The sequence below is a fragment of the Cupressus sempervirens genome, chromosome 5 (assembly GCF_028749045.1).
Source record: "Cupressus sempervirens isolate cs-2001-9-10 chromosome 5, ASM2874904v1, whole genome shotgun sequence".
Classification (NCBI taxonomy): Eukaryota; Viridiplantae; Streptophyta; class Pinopsida; order Cupressales; family Cupressaceae; genus Cupressus; species Cupressus sempervirens.
The window spans coordinates 1,036,913,442-1,036,934,127 of record NC_143122.1 but is presented as its reverse complement, the minus strand read 5'-3'; the positions used below and the strand labels follow the sequence as shown (position 1 = coordinate 1,036,934,127).

Genomic DNA, 20,686 nt, shown 5'->3' with positions numbered 1-20,686 from the left:
GTGATGAACACATTATAGAAAAATGTAAACAAGATCTCTCTGCTGAATTTGAAATGAAAGATCTAGGGTTACTTCACTATTTTTTGGGATTAGAAATCTGGCAGCTAGACAATTGTATTATACTGAATCAAGGAAAATACATAATTGACATATTAACCAAGTTTGGTATGATGGAATGCAAACCAGCTGCTACACCTATGGAGATGAACTTACACAAACTAAAAAATTATATGAATGAATCTGAAGATGTGGATCCTACTTATTACAAACAGATTATTGGATCCTTAATGTACCTTGTTAATACGCGTCCTGACATTTGTTATGCAACTCATACCTTAAGTCAGTTCATGTGCTCACCTAAGAAGATACACTTGCAAGCAGCTAAATACATCATGAGGTATCTAAAGGGTACTATTGGAATGGGAATCAAATATGACAAAGTTAATCTTGAGCTAACTGGATACTCTGATTCTAATTGGGCTAGAAGTTCTATTGAATGCAACAGTACTTCAGGATACTATTTTAGTCTTGGATGCGGTATGATCTCTTGGACTAGTCGGAAACAATCTTCTGTGGCCTTGAGTTCTACTAAAGCCGAGTATATTGCATCCTCCCTATGTGCCAGAGAAGCAGTATGGCTCCGAAAGTTGCTTTCAGATCTCTTCAAAAGACCATTGAAGCCTATAGTGATTTATTGTGATAATCAAAGCTGTATCAAGCTTTCCTCTAATCCTGTGTTTCACAATCGCTCTAAACATATTGAAATTCCATTTCATTACATTACAGATATGGTTAATCGAGGAGTTATTCAATTGGAATATATATGTACTAATGATCAATCAGCTGATATTCTTACCAAACCTCTTGCTAAAGTGAAACTGAAATATTTCAAGGAAAGACTTGGTATGATTATTTGTAATGGAAATTTTTTGAAATAAAAGAGTTGTTTGTTTCTTCTATTTTATATGTAACATGGACATATTCAGTAATCTTTAATTATTTACAAGGTGACAATCTTGTAAGTAGAGATTATTTTTGGGCTTCTCTAGACATTGCTTAAGTGCAAGTAGAGATTATCTTTGGGCTTCTCTAGACATTGCTTAAGTGAAAGTAGAGATTATTTTTGAGCCTCTCTATACATTGCTTAAGTGCAAGTAGAGATTATTTTTGAGCCTCTCTAGACATTGCTTAAGTGTAAGTAGAGATTATTTTCAGCTTCTCTAGACATTGCTTAAGTGCAAATAGAGGTTGTGTATGTTGTCTCTAGACATTGCTTAAGTGCAAGTAGAGATCATTTACTGCTATTACAGTATTGCTTATTAGATGACTCTGATCAAGTTTTCCTTCTCCCTAGCTAAAGAGGGAGTGTTGATGTTTAGCATCGGGAGAAGTAAATCTGAATCTTCCATGATTTATTATTTGTAATTATATTTCAGAGATACAAGCAATTTATGTTCTAACTCTGATATCTGTCTTATATTGCAGAGAAGTATCTATGCATCATTGTCTAATATACATGACAGAGACCTATATATACGTACATGTATTCATACTAATGTATGCATACATGTACATATACATACATCCCTATTATGTACATATATGAATTGTGACAGTATTTATATGCATTATTGACCAACTTAAGTGGTCAAGATTCATATTACTCTTGACAGACCTTGTTGTCGAGCTTCACATTAAATCACTGTCGAACTTTGTATTACTCATGACTGATGATTATCGCTGGGCTTATTGCTATCCTCAATGAATGTACAGTCGGGATGCTCTAACCTGCGTAATATATATATTGCATCTTGTGTCGGGTTTACAACCCGCGACTTGGCACTATTAGTGATATCAAAATTATGCCTTGTGTTATCGAGCAACAACAATAATAAACATAGAACAGTTACATGGAACATGCCTTCGAAGGGGCATGTCCCTACATGGCCCTTGGGCCACGTAGAGGCATGACTCTTCAGAGTCATGCCTGTTCGGGTGCATATATATTTGAGTTCCTTCAACTGCAGTGAACATATTACAAAAAGGCAATACAAGTACCTGCAGTATTATATTCACATTAGCATATCAATTGCTATTATTATTTCACAACATTTGTCTTACATAGATCCAGTAAAAGCAATCAGAGCTAAAGAAGGAAGAGTTCTAGTACCTGCTACAAATACGTGAAGATAAGTAAAGTTATTTTGCTCATATTGATTTTGAATTTATAGAAATATATTTGTAATTGTTTATCTATCAGAGATCTTTTACTTTTAATAATGATGTCATAGGCCAGAATTGGCATGAAGATGGAAAATGTATAACCACTATATTTTAAACAGTTCTCATACATTTGAACCTCCCAAGAAATCATCCATGAGGAACAGCATGCTCAAGATGAAGGGAAGAGAGTGGGAAGAATCCTGCAATGAAAGAAAAATATAATCAGTAATAACATTCAAACTCAATAATTAAGATAGCTCATAGAAATCCTTTGTATGACATCTTGTTGTCAAGTTGAGCAGTGGGTGATCAACCATATATGTTGCCCATCTGAAATCCTTGGCCGAGGTAGTTAATGGCATGTTTGCAACCATGATCACCAGAGGTCAGGGTGCTAGCAGCTATGAGATAAGTTGATTGGAAAGTGTCCACAGCCTTGACAACTGACTAGTTGACACTTATGCCAAGATGCTCAGTGGCTGGATAAGGGTGTCCCAAGCCAACTCCCAAGGTAGGTAGGACCTTTCTCAATGGAAATTGTGTGGGACACTAAGGGTTCGTGATTGGGAGGTTAAGCCCATGACAATGCTTCTCCACTCTTCCAAACACCAAGGCTTGTACAACTCATGTCATCAACCACTTATTCAGTGGTAACCTTTCTCATGTTTTTCGCATTTCATTTGATAATCATATTTCTTCCATGTATTTGAAATATTTTCCTGAATTCAAGAAGTTAGATAAGAAATGCAAGTGAAATGGTAGTGAATAACTGAATGCCATGTGAATCTAGTAGTTAAATGGTTGATAGTTTCTAATTATTTGGAAATATAAATTATAGTTAGCTCATATTTCCACTTCATGTGGAAGAGTAGAATACTTGATTTAGTTGTATCTCTTTTCATCTAGTTAAGATGGTAATGTTATTTCTTTTATTTAAAGTTTAATTAGTTTCAAAATTTTAGCATGTTACATTGTTATATCTGAATCAGCCTCATTGTAAGATTTCATGTTGGGTGAACATTATTACTTAGCATTTGCATTTGGAATTACCAATAGTACATATATATTTGTGATCATCATTGTATTTGCATTCACATTACCAGAGCTATTGATTGTTTATTCAATTGAAATAACATTTCAAAAAGGGAATTGCATAATTCATGAAGTGCTCCATAGTCATACAACCCAAAAAGGGGGCATTACAATTGGTATTAGAGCTCATAAACTGCCAATCTATGGAGATAAGAACAATTGAGAAACCAATATTTAAATAAAGGGCCAAAACTGGGAGAAGATGAAAGTCTTAACAAACACTAAGATCAATTCATCAAAGGACAAAGATAGATTCAAAAAAATTGGCTAAGCTCCTAGGATTACTCATCAAACAAGAGGAACAAATAAGAAATGATGATTGTTCAAGATATTGTACGCTTAAATATAGACCAACACTTCATACTTTCCTTCCAAAGAAAGAATGACAAGAAGTTACTTTAGCCGATTTATATGACCAATGGCAACAAGAGCAAATAAAGTACCAACCTAAGGAGCAAAGTAGTCATCACTTGGACTTAATAAGGGAAAATGGATGTCACGAGCACTCTAAGGAACATGAGACAAGTTGTTGCAGTACAACAATCACACCACGAGCCTCCCACATCCATGCATCATTAGAGCAAATGGAATTAGTTGCACCAAAAGGAGAAGGTGAAATTGAGAACCAAAGGAAGGATAATACAAGAAATGATCATCAAGCACCACAAGAATCCTTTAAAAAGCCGCAAGTCCAAAGAGAGAAAAGAGAAACTAAGTCCAAAGAGAGTAAAGAGAAACTATTTGTTGGGAGGTCGGTACCTCTGTCCCCTCTAGGCAAAGGTATTGTTCAGCATAGACCAATTGATTTGTGACATGTGCTTAACCGCCTCCCGTGGATCCTTGTCTCTGGTTGTTGTGTCGTTCATTGAAAGCTCGAGCTTTTGGTGTAACGGCAACGGTGATTCCAACACTATTGACTTGTCATATATCACAAAAAGATCAAGTACATGGATTCACAAAGAAAATAAGGATGACCTCACATCCTCACAAGGATCATGCACAAGATATGACAACATAGAGGTTAAATCTTGGAACTATAATTCAAGTGTTCTGACATTAATTGTTAACCAAATTATCTTTCAACTTTCGAAGAAGATTATCACCCATAGTTGAAGATAAGAGTAATACTTCTTCTGTAAGAAATTATGAAGCCACTTCTTGTATCTAGTTCAGTCATCTTGATGTAACATAAAAAGTGTGGGAAGATGAAATGCAAATGGTAAGTAAATATCATAGTTACACTGCCCTAGGAGATAGGGCCACGTCAAATGGGGGGAAGAGTTTCCAAGAAAGGGGGATAGAGAGGCCTCAACTTTGGGATGACAAGGGAACGGTGGTGGGGCACGGTAAGGTGTGGGGCTATATATACATATACTATACATATGGTGCTTAAAATGCTAGTTATGAAAAGGTGTATAAGACATAAAGAAGTAAACTAGTAAATTATTATATATTTGCATTGCATTGAGCATTGAACAATAAACATTGAAGATTGAAGATTTCAAATATCGAATTTCTAATTAGAAATTATAATACTCAATACTACTTAATGGTAAAAATTTAAATTGTTGAATCAACAAATGGAAGAGTTCTATTATATCATATGATATCAAAAGTATATAATCATAAAAATGATTACAATGGGTTTAAAAAATGATCATGTGAATTTTAAAAATGTGATTATTTTAAATTTACTCTTTCATGCTATCGTGAAGGGGGATGCCTGGGCGTCCCTGCAATGTTTGAGGGGCGTTGTTGCATCACCCTTAGTGTTCCTAGAATGTAGGGATGTCCAATTAGTATATACATATCGAGTGAGGGATCATTAACTACACGGGATCACAAGAAAAGAGTATTGATTATCAGTAACTACAACACTAAAGTGTAGCAGTTTGAAGAAAGAAGATATCGAAACATATATCAAAGTAAACCATTTACGCAGCAAGATAAACACCACCACATAATACAGTCCAACAGTCATCAACATGTCAAAGCAATATGACAAATGGTCAATGTTGAGGAAAGGTACTAATATATTGAGGCACACTATAATACAGTTGATAATCATTCATAAGTGGACCGTGTCGATCAAGGATACAGTTACAAGAGTCGACCCAAGCATGGCTACTATATCATCGTCTATCTTCACCACAGGAGGAAAACAACACCGCCAAAGACTAACTTTATAAATCATTGTTCGAATTGTCAAGGATAATAAATTGGTCTTACATACACATTATATGGAGTGTTATCGATATAAATGGTTAGGTGTCTTAAAGCCAAACAATTAAGTAGGTGGAAATATACACTCAACATAATATCAACAACTAATGTTCACTCCAAATGATCAAGATAGATAGCCATATAAGCATCGAACAATCATCGCATCAAGGAAGCGATTATGTGATGATAAATATTAAAAGATACATATTGGTGATAAGAGAGGTTTCTCATTCACCAGTGATTGTTGTTGTAGAAGTATTTTGCTTAGTTCCAATTCAGCAAGGATTAAAAGAGAACTGCAAATCTATTGAGAATCTTAGCCATGGAGACTATATGCTTAGACTTAAGAGTTGAGGATTATTGTTGGAAAGCTCTTGTGGTTTGTTTAATCATGAAAATAGAAACTCAATTTCAAAGAGAGAATCTTTGCAAGAGCTTATATTGCAGGATCAAATTAATACCCCATATTGAACCTTGCTTGGGTTCTCATTCAATAATATAAAGAATTGAGCTTCAGCAATGAAATATACATTGTGTGACTTAATTGATGGTATCAAGACATAAAGAAACTTTCACAGACTCCTTATATAGTTATAGGTTAGCACTTGGGAATGTTCTCCTGAAGCAACTGGTAATATGAGTCTCCTGGATAGTTATTGCTCTTATAGCATCGAATTAGGACTGCATAACCACAACAATGGAATAGAACTACCAAAACAAATCCATCAGTTGATTGTTCAACTATGAGTCTACAGAAGACATAGGAATCTCTAGATTGATTCGTCTAATTGTTGGGGCTTGTGGATTGTCTATAATGTAAATATCAAAAAGCCAAGCAATACTAAATGAATCCTTTTGGCTAACAAGATTCCAGAATATCAAAGGATATCTAGACAGATCCTGTAAATAAAGAATGATACAAGGCAGCTAAAAAAGGACAATTCTCAAGTTTAAAATGGCACTAGACAACGGTTTGGTTATTATAGTGCTTTGTGAGCTATGTGGCAAACTTAATTTGAAATCATAAGCAAGGAAAGAAATTCTCATTACCTTGGGCCAATGGAGGAATTTTTGACAATTGTAGAAAAATCACCTCCTATTTTGTTACAAATTACTATTGCATCTATAGCAACCACCGTAAGTCAAACATTGTTGGTTAAGTGTAATGTCCCTGATATAATTAAATAATTCAGTTGAAGATTAATTGCTTATGGCCCCGAAACTTAATATTATCTCTCGACCCTTTTTTAATTCGTTAATAATGTTTTGGTCATTCCTTTGAGAATTTTCTCAAAGCCATATATAAGGTTGAGTAGGCCATCGTTGTAGGTGTCGTGAATCTTATCTTTTCTTTGTAATTGTGAATTCTCGATGGAGTTCATCTGGTCTACCATTTCAGAGTTGAAAGACCCTCTCTACTTAGTATATGCAATTTCAGTGGCAGTGATTGCTCATTGTTTGAAGATATTATAAATTGAAATATATTATTTTATCTATCCTCTCTGATATTGACCTGCGATACAATTAGCATCAAAGATCAAAGTATTCCATCTAATCTACACATAGTTGTTTCCATGCACAAAGGGTTGAAGTTGCGCATCATAAATACACCCCAAATTGCCAAGCAAACACGCAAGACCTATGTATGGATTGCTCATCCACCATATGGTAAGAGTTGGGCCATCATACAGCTCCAATTTCATCGTGTGCACCAAGGGCCAATTGTATGGACAAGAAGTCAACTGAAGGACAGTATAAACATATCATACAGCGAATGGCAAGCACTTGAGGCATGTACATACTGTATAGTGAACTACAATTGTACATTATGTGTCTTGGGTTTTTGTATTGTGTTGGTTTCTCTGGATTGTCATGCATTGACTTCCTTTGCCACATGTAAGGAGCCCTCTGGGTGTCTACTAGCCAATTTGAAGCAAGAGCATCCTGGGGTAGTTGGCAATCATGTATGCTGGAGTGGTTTTGATCTTGGAGTTGGGGACTCGGTCGAAAGGAGGTGATGCTCAGTCACTACTGGGGTACTTGTAGTTTTGCCCAAGGAGCTTGGTGACTGAAGGAACTCAGTGATTCTTGTAGTGCTCAGTTGATGATCTGCTCAGTGGAACTAGTGCACCGTGATGCTTATAGGGGCTCAGTGGTTTGGTTCACCAACTAGGTGTTCTTAGAGATTTGATCATCTGACTTGGTGCATTTAATATGTGTTACGAATGATCATGATGTGGATCGATCGTGGGATTGATTCTATTTGTAATAGGCCGACTTGTCGCCATGCAAGTATAAAAAGATGGGTTGGGTAGTGTTTTAGGAAAAGGGTCAATGAATGACTAGCAAAGATTCAGGACGGAATCTAGAGTTGCGAATTTGTGAGCAAAGCTAGTAGTTGAGTGTGGACTTAGGAAACAAGGAGATTGCTTGGTGGCTTGCAAGCACAAGTTTAGATCTTGCTTGAGGTTTCTACTAGATTGTTGTGTTATTACAGATCTAGGCTAGCTAGGGTTGGGAATATTTAAATCTTGCTGAACTATTACTATAATTGCTTTGTATTTGGCCGTAACTAGGAAAGCTTTACAGCCTAGCACATTGCATGTAATTAGTTATTTGAGAAATAAAGAGTTGGTTTTTCATCAGATTTTGTGTTGTGAGTTGTGTTTCCCCTATGTGGTTGTTCGTTGGGGGCTTGGTCACCTTCACTGGAGGTTCACTCAGCCTTGCACTGCATCACAATTCGAGACATTACAATATTATCAGAGTTGGTGACTATGCCCGCCTGTTGATTAATAGATGCAAGTGTACACCAAAAGGAGGTACCATTTTGTTGACAAAATAGAGGAACCATAGGATCCTACCACTAAAGACACAACACTATTGAGGGAGCTAACCACAAGCCAAGCTCAGCTTAACGAAACCATGGCTAGGGAGGAAAAACAATAACAATTCATGGAAGAGACAATGCAGAAATTGGTAAAAGGGAGAACGTTTTCCCTATAGGGTAAAGTTCAACACATATGAGAATATACAAAAAATGTAACTAAACACAATAATTTCCCTATAGGATAAAGTTCAACACATACGAGAATATACAAAAAATGTAACCAAACACAATAATGCCAAAGAACTCAAAGATGTTTCTTCATTCAATGTTTAAAATGTATCTAAGTAATGACACCAAAGTACTTCAACAACAATTACCACAATGTCAACAATAACAAGCCTATCTCTTGAACGAAAGTACATGATAGATATAAATGGTGAGTGGGTGTGAGTGTCAACCGTTAGCAACCATTGCCCAACAACCTAGCCCTAGACAATATTAACAAAGATTAATAATGCTAATAGTCTGACAATATCATCTCCCCCAAAAAGAAAGTCATCTCCGAACTACGTACAACAAAATGGGGATAATGACAAGACAAACAACTATACAAAGAAATCAGGAGGCTGAGAGAGCTTCCCTGACATAAAAAGTAAGTTTCATGTAAATATTACATTGTCATTCTCTTATTCATTCCAAGAGGCACCCTTCGATGATTGATCATAATATTTAAGCTTCAGCAATCAAGAAGGATTTGAACAGAAGTCTTTATCATATCAAGGAACATTGTTTGATCTATGAAGCTAGCTAATGACCACATGAACCCTAGGGATGTAAGGGGTTCTTGGGATTGCTCAATACTAAGAGGTAGTGGAAACAACGTAGTCTTGTTCAATTTCAATGTGAAAGCTCCATCATTATAAGCCTTCAACAAAGAGGAAGTAAAAGTTGTCTCGACAATTTCACCTATGGAGGAGTAAGATCACCCTCGTTTTATCCTTCCTACAATGCTTATGTATTTTCTATTACATATGAGCTATAAATGAAATGAAGATTGCTCATCTTTGAGTACATGTTGTCATTGCTATTGACTTCTAACACAACTTAGCGCTAGTTGAGATTACTAATCTGACTCAAATCAGTTATTTTTGGGGTGATTTTGGAAAGGATCATTATAGAATGCTATGCCTTAATCCAAACCAATCAGCTACTAGCAATATCATTTTCTTTCAGAGAGGGTTCTCATGCTCTTTGCATCTCTCTTGGCTCTTTCAAAGTGGGTTCACATAGCCTCTGCATCTAGATCAACCACCATTTGGCTAGGGAGGATAGGATCTACCAGCTCTATCATTTGGGGAAGGCCGAGACAAAAACTCACTTCATTTTTCTTATGCCCCATCTACTATGAGATCAGAGGGAGATTCTACTACCTATTTAGAGAGGCTCAATATCTTACAACCTTCTTCATGTACATTGATCAAAGGTGCCTGTCTCTCTATCTTCAGGAGACTCGGCAGTTTCGAGACTATACCCTAAAGTGGATTCTCCCTCAAAGGTCGCATTACGATCACCTCATCACTTCTTTCTTTACTATGGTTCCTAGTCAGCAATGGCTTTGTTCTTCTTCTAGCACTTCAAGGTATTCACAGAGATGCTTTGAGGTTTCCCACCCTATGACCTATTCGTTGATTCTAGACCTTTTGCTGATTGACCAAAGCAGCTAGCTTGTTGGGTTGCCTTATTTTTGTTTGGTGTCTTCCTATGTGTGGTTTGGTTTTGGTTCGATTCTTTGCTTGTTTCTCTGTCTTTTTTTCGGACACTGTTTGGTGCCCAAGTTGTATGTTGGGTTGTTGCTTTGTTTATGGAAATCCCTTAGGCCCTGTTGTTGACTCTTTGTTTGACATTAATAAATCTTATCTTATCTTATCAAAGGTCATTCTACATATTAATCATCAACCATCATGGTTGTTATTGACTTTTAGTCTAATCTACAAGAACATAGACACTTGGAGGTTGTTAAAAAACAAACAAAACAATTCCCAATTAATTAGCACTTATTCTTAGTCTCTCATTATTTAGTAGGACAACTCAAGTAGAAGCCATAATGCGATACATTATTGTTCCTAATATTTGACAACTCATTAAATATATCTAACCATGTACCTCTTTTCCAAAAACCAACTAATAACCAACAAAATACTAAGCCAAAAACAATGATAAATATTAAATTGCAATAATTTTGAATTCTATAAACATAAATGATGATGAATTATATTGCCATAATCCTTCACCTGTCCAAAAAATGTGTTCGTTCCAAAAACTCCTCCCAAGAAATGTCGCCTTCTCGCAAAGGCATGCATAAAGATGAATCTCTTCCAGGGACTACAATCGCAAGTGGCGAATTGGCTTCAATCACTCTACTGCAATAAACAATTCCATGAAGACAATTAAGAGCTAGAACACTCAACCAAAGAAACAAGATATCACATTAAAAGGCATATTAACAAGCTCTAACAAAACATAGTCATCTTTTATCACATATCATAATGGACTCAAGAAACTTACGCATAAAGAGGAAGTGATTTATCCCCTCGAATAATAACATCCTGCATGAACAAAACGACTATACTTAAACCATAAATACTATGAAATGCAAGTGGAAAACATACATGGCTTAAAACACACACTTCAAATTGTAACTTTCAAGGATAATCCCCAAAAATGGAAGCATAGGTTTAAAGTCTAAAAAATATTGTTCAACAGCATAGAAAGAATCACCCTAGGAAATAAAAAACTTGAAAGCTGAAATTTTAATGGATTTGCATCCTTCTCAAATACTTCTTGAACAAATCAAACATTTTAGCTCTTACAAATAAACATTTGAAGGGCAACAATCTCTCTGCCATATAGGTAATCATGCAAAAGTACTTGTAAGGAATTCGCCATCTCAAGGTTTGAATAACTAAAATTAATTTTTATATGATGTTTTATCGATATTCAACTATGTAATGTAAGGCAAGAGCCTACAACGCAACCGTAAGTTCTGAGCCTCTTATTTGGGAGGCCTTGGGTTCAAGTCTGCTTTAGCTTAACACATAATAATAATAATAAAATCTCAACAAATAATAATAAATAATTTAGGCTCCAGCCCACTACCTATCATGAGTATAAAAGTAATGCTTACAAGAGTGAACCAACAAGACTTATGTGGAGGTCACCCATCCCAATACTACAATTAACTATATCATGCTTAACCATAAAGTTCTCACTAAGATCAGAATCACTTAATATATTACCTCATTTAAAAATTCCTCACCAAGCGTTGTGCTTAATAGACCATTCATTGTGGACATCCCTATCTCATTCATTTACATTTAGGGGGTGTTTTTATTTTTGTATCATATGAAATGATGTTTTATCAAGATTCAACAACATATCTTTTGGGCTAATATTTATTAACTTGTATTTCATGAATAATGATCAATGAGAATCATCTCTCATGAGCATCAAAGATCCACTTACCACTCCTTGCATCCAAGTGATGTTCACGAGAATGATGCATCAAACTTTCTAAGAGGTGGAATCATAATATTAATCCAACTTAAGCACACTTAACCATGGAGGTTTATCAAGATCATGCACTCTAACTCAAATGTACACATAACAATGGAATTGTCCCCAAGATTTGGCCTTTGTGGATTACTACCCAATTTGCAGAGCTTCAACAAGTGTTGTACCTTAAAGATTATCCATTACAAACTCCCTAGCTCATTTACTTCCATTTTATGTTTTCTCATTAGAGATGAGTAAATATGCTAAAAAATTAAGACAATTGATTTTGACAAGTTGATAACAAAAAGCATCTTCAGCTTTGATATTTAGACAGTTTAAATAGATTACATGCATATGCCAAAAAGTTATGGGTGCAAATCTTCCTTCACAATTTTCAAGGGCCACAAAATATAGGGGATGCTAGTAGTGTTCTTCTATCACACAGTACACCAAGCTTGCCAAATGGAGTTTCAAAGTAGCAATTATTTTATTGCATATGTTTTTGGTTGAGCAGATTTTTGGATCAACTAATTAAAGATGATATCCTAGAAGATCTATTCCTACTAGAAAGTCACTTTTTATTTTTTTAAGAAAAAATGTTTTCAAATATTCCTATTGTGCAACTAAACTTTGTTTAGTGCACAAACTGCAGTTTGTTTTTTATTTATCTTGAATAAAATGCATGTAAAAGAGACTAGTTGATTCATATAACATTTGTCACTTAAATTTTTAATAAAATCTTAGTGTTATTAGCATTTAGATTCAGCTAAATATAATTATTATTGATAATTAATTTTGATACATCTACCTAAAACTAAAATTGTTCATTGAAATCTTTTTTGATATTTTGTGCTTGCATGCTTAGATGGATTGCATTCTTTTATTGACTATGCAAGCTCTGTTTGCAATCTCTTTAATGAACACTATTGCTTGATACTTTGTAATGTCCCTTTCTGGGACCACCTAATACTTTGCCCTAAATTCACAAACCAAAAAATGAAACAAGAACAAAATGTAGTTAGAGCTATGATTCTTACTTCAGAAAGTAGAATGATAAGCCTACTTGAGAAACCTACAACCAAATTAGATTATAATATAGGTATAATAATTAAATAATACACACATATACATATAGACACAACAAATCTAAATGATTACATGGGAGTTTAACCATAAAGGATGTAGCATGGGGAGACACGATGAGGTGCCCCAAGTATCCTTTACCCTAGGCCCAATATAGGACCTTATCTTTTATGGCCTCATGTGGTCCTCAACCATTATCGTGAGGTGGCATACCTAGTGAGGGTTTCACACTATTCCCCACCATCATGTCAACCCCTCCCTACATGATTGACAATTGCTTTCCTATTTACTCCAATAATTGTGGGGATAATAGTGGAGCTGCAATTGGGTGCCCTTGACCCTCAACCCTAGGTCCCAAGGCAGATCTTATCCTCCTTGGCCTAACATGGTTCTTAAACATCATTATGAAGTGGCCTCATGTGGTCCTTAACCATCATCATGAGGTGGCATACCTAGTGGGAATCTCATTGCCACCACACCCCCCCCCCCCCCCCCCCCCCATCGCCTTGCATTCCACATCTTTCTAACATGAGCAAATATTACAAATTTCATATTGTTAATGTGTGTGTGTGTATAGTTTAGTCAGTTATTTGCATATAATTAAATCTAAACGATATCTTTACTTCATCTATACAAATTCTGTTGAAGTATAGCTTCAGTCAAAGTAATACTGAACATTTGAATCTGGTTTTATGATTATATTGAAGGTAAGACTAACAGATAAATATACCTATATATATATATATATATATATATATATATATATATATATATATCTGTGTGTGTGTGTGTGTGCAATTAATATTACTGCCACCGATTCAGATCGGGCTTCACTTATTGTTGAACATATTACTATCACCGATTCATATCAGGTTTTATACATTGGTTATTATCTGTATCGGGCGTGATTACTGCCATCGATCATTAACTTGGTAATGCATTATTATTAAAGAATAAATGAGTAGTTATGCCCACGTAGAGTCATGCCCCTACAGGGACATGACTCTTTGTTGGATATATATTATCATTGCATTGGTGGGGACTAACTATATATCAATGACAAGTCATATATGCAGTCCCAGCGATCTTTATCTCTTGCAGATTATTGAAGAATAGATTATCAGTCCAAATTCAATTAGAAGATTCTCCAAGCATAGAATACTATTCTGTAGTTGAAGATCTGTAATCAACAATCTGAGATCAAGTAATCTGATTAATCACAGTCTGAACATATAGTTTATTTCTATCAGAGTTCCTATGCATTAACAAATTCATAGTTGCATATAAGAGCCTAACCTTCACAATAATTAGGAGTTATCAATAATCCTACGGATGTCTACAATTATAATAATCGTTTTTGATATGGGCTACTAAATACCCCCACATTCTTCTGCGGCTGATGCATTTTTTGTTATTAATGATGCTCCTTCCTTGATTGATGCCTTTTGCTAAATGAAGTTATAGTCTTCGTATAGCTTACAAATTGACAGGATTGGTTATCGTTGAGAGAAATTTCTAATGCCCCTTCAATAGCATCTTTGCATAACTTGCAAGTCACCTTGTAATCACTGCCATTTGTTAATCTATTGTGTGCCCCACAATGATGTAACCCAATTGATAAAGGATATAGATTATTTAATATTATAACCACTGTCTTTCCTATTACTTATCAACCACTGCTTGTTATGTGAATGTCCCCTTTCTAGAGGAGGATTTAATAATAAATAAATCAATCGATAAACAATCAAATTACAATTAAAATAACTTAATATAATAATGACAGAATATAAAATTCATATAATATAGTATTTCAATATTATAGTAAATATAATGTATTTATTACTTACTGTAATTAATATTCATAAATGAATGAATAATAATAAATATTTGTACATATCCACAAATACATTAGGAGATAACCTTACTCCAAGTGGGGTACCATTAACAATGGTTGCCAAGAATGACTTCATAAGGAGTGATACATTCAGTGAGTAAGGATTTAGGACTGGATATTCCCATCATGCAACAACATGTATACGGTAGTTATGAAATCAGACAGATTCACATAGATGTCCGCTAAAGTATGTAAGGCTGTCAATATATGAGATCATTGCCAGAATGTGGCTATCAAAGATCGCAGAGCTAAAAATATCAATAGCAAGGATTAATATTTGGATTGCAGTTGCAGGGGACCAAATAGAACATGATGACTCTGTTTGACTATGATTTCCGTTGCTTTGAGTTAATGGTTGTGCATATCACATAAGCCATTGAGGGATAACAGTTATCAACCAATAATTAATATCTCTTCAACATTTCAATTGAAAATAGACAAATGTATCTAATCAAAGATTAAGAGAAAAAAACATAAATCAGCAATTATATTTGTAATATGGGGAGGCACAAGTTATGATAACAGCGATTAGGATATTACTTATAAAATAGTGCAAGTATCCTAGTAGTCAAACCAATAAAAGTTGATATTAAGTCAACCAATGGAAAATGCGAGTGTGAGCTACTAATGAGGCATGTCTCTCAGCTTTCAAGCAATACAACTCTTCAACCATGTGAGATAAATGATCAAAAGCGTCCTCTCGGGCCATGATTGGAAAACTATTTACTTATTCATCTTATATCTTCCTAATAGAATCATTGGCGGAACAGCTACAAGCGTTTGGAAGGAGGTTTTCAACACAATTCCACGAAATCAATCAACTGCAGCATACACACCTCAGCAAAATGGAGTTGCTAAACAAAGAAATCCCATGGAGATGGTTCAAATTACGTTGAAAGATTCTCAACTAGAGCATGCATATTGGGCTGAAGACGTTCATACAGCAATTTATATTTTGAATCATGCACCAACCAAAGCCCTTGTTGGCATCACTGTAGAAGAAGCATGCACGGGTAAAACTCAACATCCCAAATGAAGGTTTGACTGCAAATTTTTGTGTCAAACTAAAACCCACTGTCATAGGCCTGATTCTTATGGTTTAATGTTGAAATTTATTTGCAAAGTTTTCCTGCAACTTCAAATATGGAGTGACCAGAGGTCTGATATGCAATCTCAGAAGATCAAAACAAAGAATATCCACCAGTATAACAAGGTAGATTATAGATGAAACCAAGAATTCTTTGCAAACATATTTCACCAGCAAAACTTTCTTACATCAAGTTTAAACCCCCAAAATTTATAACACTTACAAATCCAAGCCAAAACTAGCTTTCCCAGACAACTTGCAAAAAGCATAGAACCGATTTCTAATAGATAATGGAACCTGGAACTTTTTCTGTCAAATCATACATAGACTGGCTTTTTGCAGTAGGCTTGACATGGCATGAATCAAACACACTTCCCAGAATATGTCCCGATTTTTTGAATGGACTCTGCCGGTACTAATTGATGGTGGTTATTGAAAGTTTGAAAGGATAAAGCCTTCCTTACACTGCAGCCTCTGTGTATACCAATACCCAACAACTATCTATTTTATTCATGCAATATTGCCCAGACTAACTATAATATTATATACAGACCAGCAACTTTAAATATATTCTTGGAGATGCAACTGTGCACAGGTGATTTGGAATTGATTCACCAAGCTCTTCCTTGGTAACTTATTCAAATATTAAATCCCAGTCCAGCTCACAGCAAGTTCGAACTCCAAAGAGAACAGCATCTTCACAACTAACAATGTTACTCCCACCTCAGAATGTGTGATACCGAATGGTGCAAGAACATTCTCAAACTACCAAACAAAACCATTTAAGCCAACAGTGAACTCAGAGTAAGCTCACTCGATATGTTTGGGTCTACGTCCAAACAATATCCATGGTTTGTGTCTTGGAACTTGCAGTCACAGTGACAGCCTTCCAGTTGAATAACTTAGCAAATTGTTTCTGTAGAATCCCTCTCCCTTCCTTCCTTTTCTCCTTCAATAACCATTGCATGTGAATCATGACCTAGTGTTACCTTCTTTAGCATTCGGCTGGCTAAGAATACATGTGGCGTGAGGTTTCCAAATATACATTATCGCCCCCCACTATATATGTCTATTCACGTTGGGGATAAAATACAACTTTTTGAACCTTTGAAATATATTAAAGCAATGCCACCTTACTTAAGTAGGAACTCCATAAAAGGGGAATGAAAGATGTTAATGTTATAGCTTAATCAGATAAACATAAATTGAAATATAGTATAACTCCTTGTTATTATATACTATATATATGAAAATTACATAAGACATATATATATATATATCCAACTTTATCAAATTCATATATGTAATTTATTCAATATTATATCATAAAATGCCATTAATCCAAATCACCTAATCAAAGTTGAAAGCGATTTAGCCACGGGTGGTGGTCCGCAATTAAGAATGTTTTAAAGTCTTGTATAAAACTGCAACTTCAGTCACCTCAATGGAAGGAGAAACACACCAATGAATGGATGTGCCTTCCACGTAGGAGACACGTCCATTCATGGACAGGTCCCAATACCGTTTCATCTCCTTATTTATAATCGCTGTCGGGCAGTATTGAAATGGATATAGAACACATTGAAATACACAATACACAAGTCTTCAACATCATTTTGTTACCACTCAACAACCTCCTTTCACTACTCATGAAACATGGGTCAATGAATTTGACTCAAATCACACAGTTAAATCCTGATAGCAATATCACAATTTGACTTGCTGTGGAAATTATCTCCTAATCAATTGATGAGCTTAAGGGGCTTTCTAATGAATGGTTCATAAGGCACAACACTTGGTGAAGGTTTTGCAAATGGGGTTGCAAGCTTTGGGTTTAACCATGGAGGAAACTTCGTAATTAAGCACGCTCAGGCTGGAGTAGTACTGGGATGGGTGACCTCCCAGGAAGTCCCGGTGCTTCACCCCTGCGAGCATCACCTAGATCCAATGAGTGCTAAGTCTTCCATTTATTCTCATGAGAGATGGATTCATGTTGAATCACTCCTCATGAAACATGGGTCAATGAGTTTGACTCAAATCACACAGTTAAATCCTGATAGCAATATCACAATTTGACTTGCTGTGGAAATTATCTCCTACTTATCAACCTCCTTTTCGTCAGTGAATATAGAGCATATAAACTGAGAACATTCACCTTCGAATACATCAACATTTAAAGTTTTTCAAGTGGATTTAAATCTGCCAAATCAGTGATAAATATTATTTGCCACTTGTAATAAATTAAATACCTAAATATATATATTGGAAACAGATTGTTTCAAGTCACAAAATATATGACTACACATGTATTTTCATCATATAACTCAATACAAAGGAAATAGAACCTTTAGATAAACTATTGCATGATTCAGTATATGAGATAAATTTTGAACTTAAATCTGATCACAAAATTTAACATGGAATCAGAGCAGGTCTGAAGAAAAGATCAGATCAGATTATTGAAGATTCTCATAATTATTACTGAAATAATCACACTATTTCAAAATGGTAAATGGCATGAGACTCGAAGACAGACTTGAAGGCACTTCTGATTTTGAAGCTTGGAAATTACGAATGATGCTAGTTCTGAAAAGACATGACCTAATAACAATAGTGAGTTCTCGTGAACCTAAGAAAGACAAGAAAAGAATCAATGGGAAAAGGATAACATGAGAGCAATGGAGTTACTGGTGGATGGAGTGAAAAATCATTTACTACCTATTATCACCAAGTTGGACTCTGCATATGATATGCTAAAAGCATCAGAAGACATGTTTGAAATTAACAACACTAGTAGGCGTCTTACTCTAAAGAATCAACTTGCTACTATAAAAATGAATAAAGGAGAAACCATCACCTCATACATTATGAGGATAACGGAATTAACAAAGTAACTCTTGACAATTGGTCACATCTATGATAGTAAGGAGTTAACTATGGTAACATTAAATAGACTCCCTACTACATGGGAAAATTTTAGACAAGGAGTATGTGCTCGTTCTAAACTCCCTAAATTGATCAACTAAAGGTTGATTGCATTCAAGAAGAATTTAATCTAATATCCAGAGGAATCACTAATGGATCCAAATATGAAGACATTCAGATTCTCACCACTAAATTAAAAAGGAAAAAGAGCAAGTACTCCAAAAGTAAACATTCGCACAAGAGACAAAGAGACTACTCTAAAGTACAATGTTACAAATGTGACAATTATGGGCACGTTGCAACAATACGTCCTAACAAACTTGAACATCAAGCTTCCCTAGCTGAAGTCAATAATCCATACCTGGACTCGGAAAATTCACCATTCTAAATATCCTCAAATTAAATGTAATATTGGATTAAGAGGGAGTTCAAAATCATTTACAATCCACACCAAACCTCTGAAAGTGGAACACTGTCAAAGTAAAACTTGTTATGTTGAAATCATTGAGAAGAGTCTCAGAATGTTGATTATTATACAAATGAATTACTTAATAATAAATGTTATTTCTTATAAAACCCGTGTATATCATGAGGAAGTGACGACTTCCAAATGATTATCACTTGTATTTGTAGAAGTTATTGGAAGTTGACAATTTTGCAATAACTTAAATTCTATTATGATGGATATGTTATATCTAAGCAGATCACGATAGAGTATGTCTTGTAGGGTGGATTAAGTTCCTTAAATAGACTATGACCTTCTAATGTGATGGACATCTCATGATGTTCATATAGATCACAATAGAAAATATCTTGCATGGTGGATTAAGTTCCTTAAATAGACCATAGCCTTCTATTGCGATGGACATCTCATGATGTTCATGTAGATCACAATAGAAGATATCTTGCATGGTGGATTAAGTTCCTTAAGCAGACCATGTCCTTTCTATTGTGATGAACATCTCATGATGTTTGAGACAGATCATGATAGATTATATTAAAATGATGAATATCTTTTGATCTAAGATATTCTTAAAACTTGTCATTACTAATATAACATTGGTGAAATATCTATTCATATGTTTATCCTTCTTAACTAAGAGGGAGTGTTATGTTACAGCTTAATCAGATAAACATAAATTGAAATATATTATAACTCTTTGTTATGTATATATATATATATATATATATATATGAAAATTACATTAGTTGACATTTATAGAAATTATATCTATATATATCCAACTTTATCAAACTCATATATAATTTATTAAATATTATATCATTAAATGCCATTAATCCAAATCACCTAATCAAAGTTGAAAGAGACTTAGTCCCGGGTCGTGCTCTGCAATTAAGAATAGTTTAAAGTCTTGTATAAGACTGCAATTTCAGTCACGTCAATGAAAGGGGAGACACACCAATGAATGGGTGCACCTTCCACGTAGGAGCCACATCCATTCATGGGCAGGTCTCCCAATACCATTTCATCTCCTTATTTATAATTGTTGTCGAGCAATATTGAAATGGATATAGAAGTTAGAACAGATTGAAATAAAAAGTCGTCGACATCATTTCGTTACCACTCAACATCCTCCTTTTCATCAGTGAATATAGAGCATATAAATTGAGAACATTCACCTTCAGATACATCAACATTTAAAGTTTTCCAAGTGGATTTAAATCTGCCAAACCAGTGATAAATACTATTTGCCACTTGTAATAAATTAAATACCTAAATATATATATTGATAACAAATTGTTTCAAGGGTCACAA

At 34.9% G+C, this 20,686-nt stretch overlaps 1 protein-coding gene across 2 annotated transcripts in view; it reads right to left on the bottom strand.

Moving 5' to 3' along the window:
• AAE17 (acyl-activating enzyme 17) overlaps window positions 1–20,686 on the bottom strand; it is a 331,094-nt gene that overhangs the window by 207,346 nt on the left and 103,062 nt on the right. For both annotated transcript variants that reach the window (XM_089833393.1, XM_089833394.1), the window contains exons 5-6: window positions 10,934–10,974; window positions 10,660–10,788 (exon numbers count right to left, since the gene is read on the bottom strand). In XM_089833393.1, coding sequence (XP_089689519.1) covers window positions 10,660–10,788; window positions 10,934–10,974 — 170 coding nt within the window. The remainder of the gene's footprint in view (window positions 1–10,659; window positions 10,789–10,933; window positions 10,975–20,686) is intronic.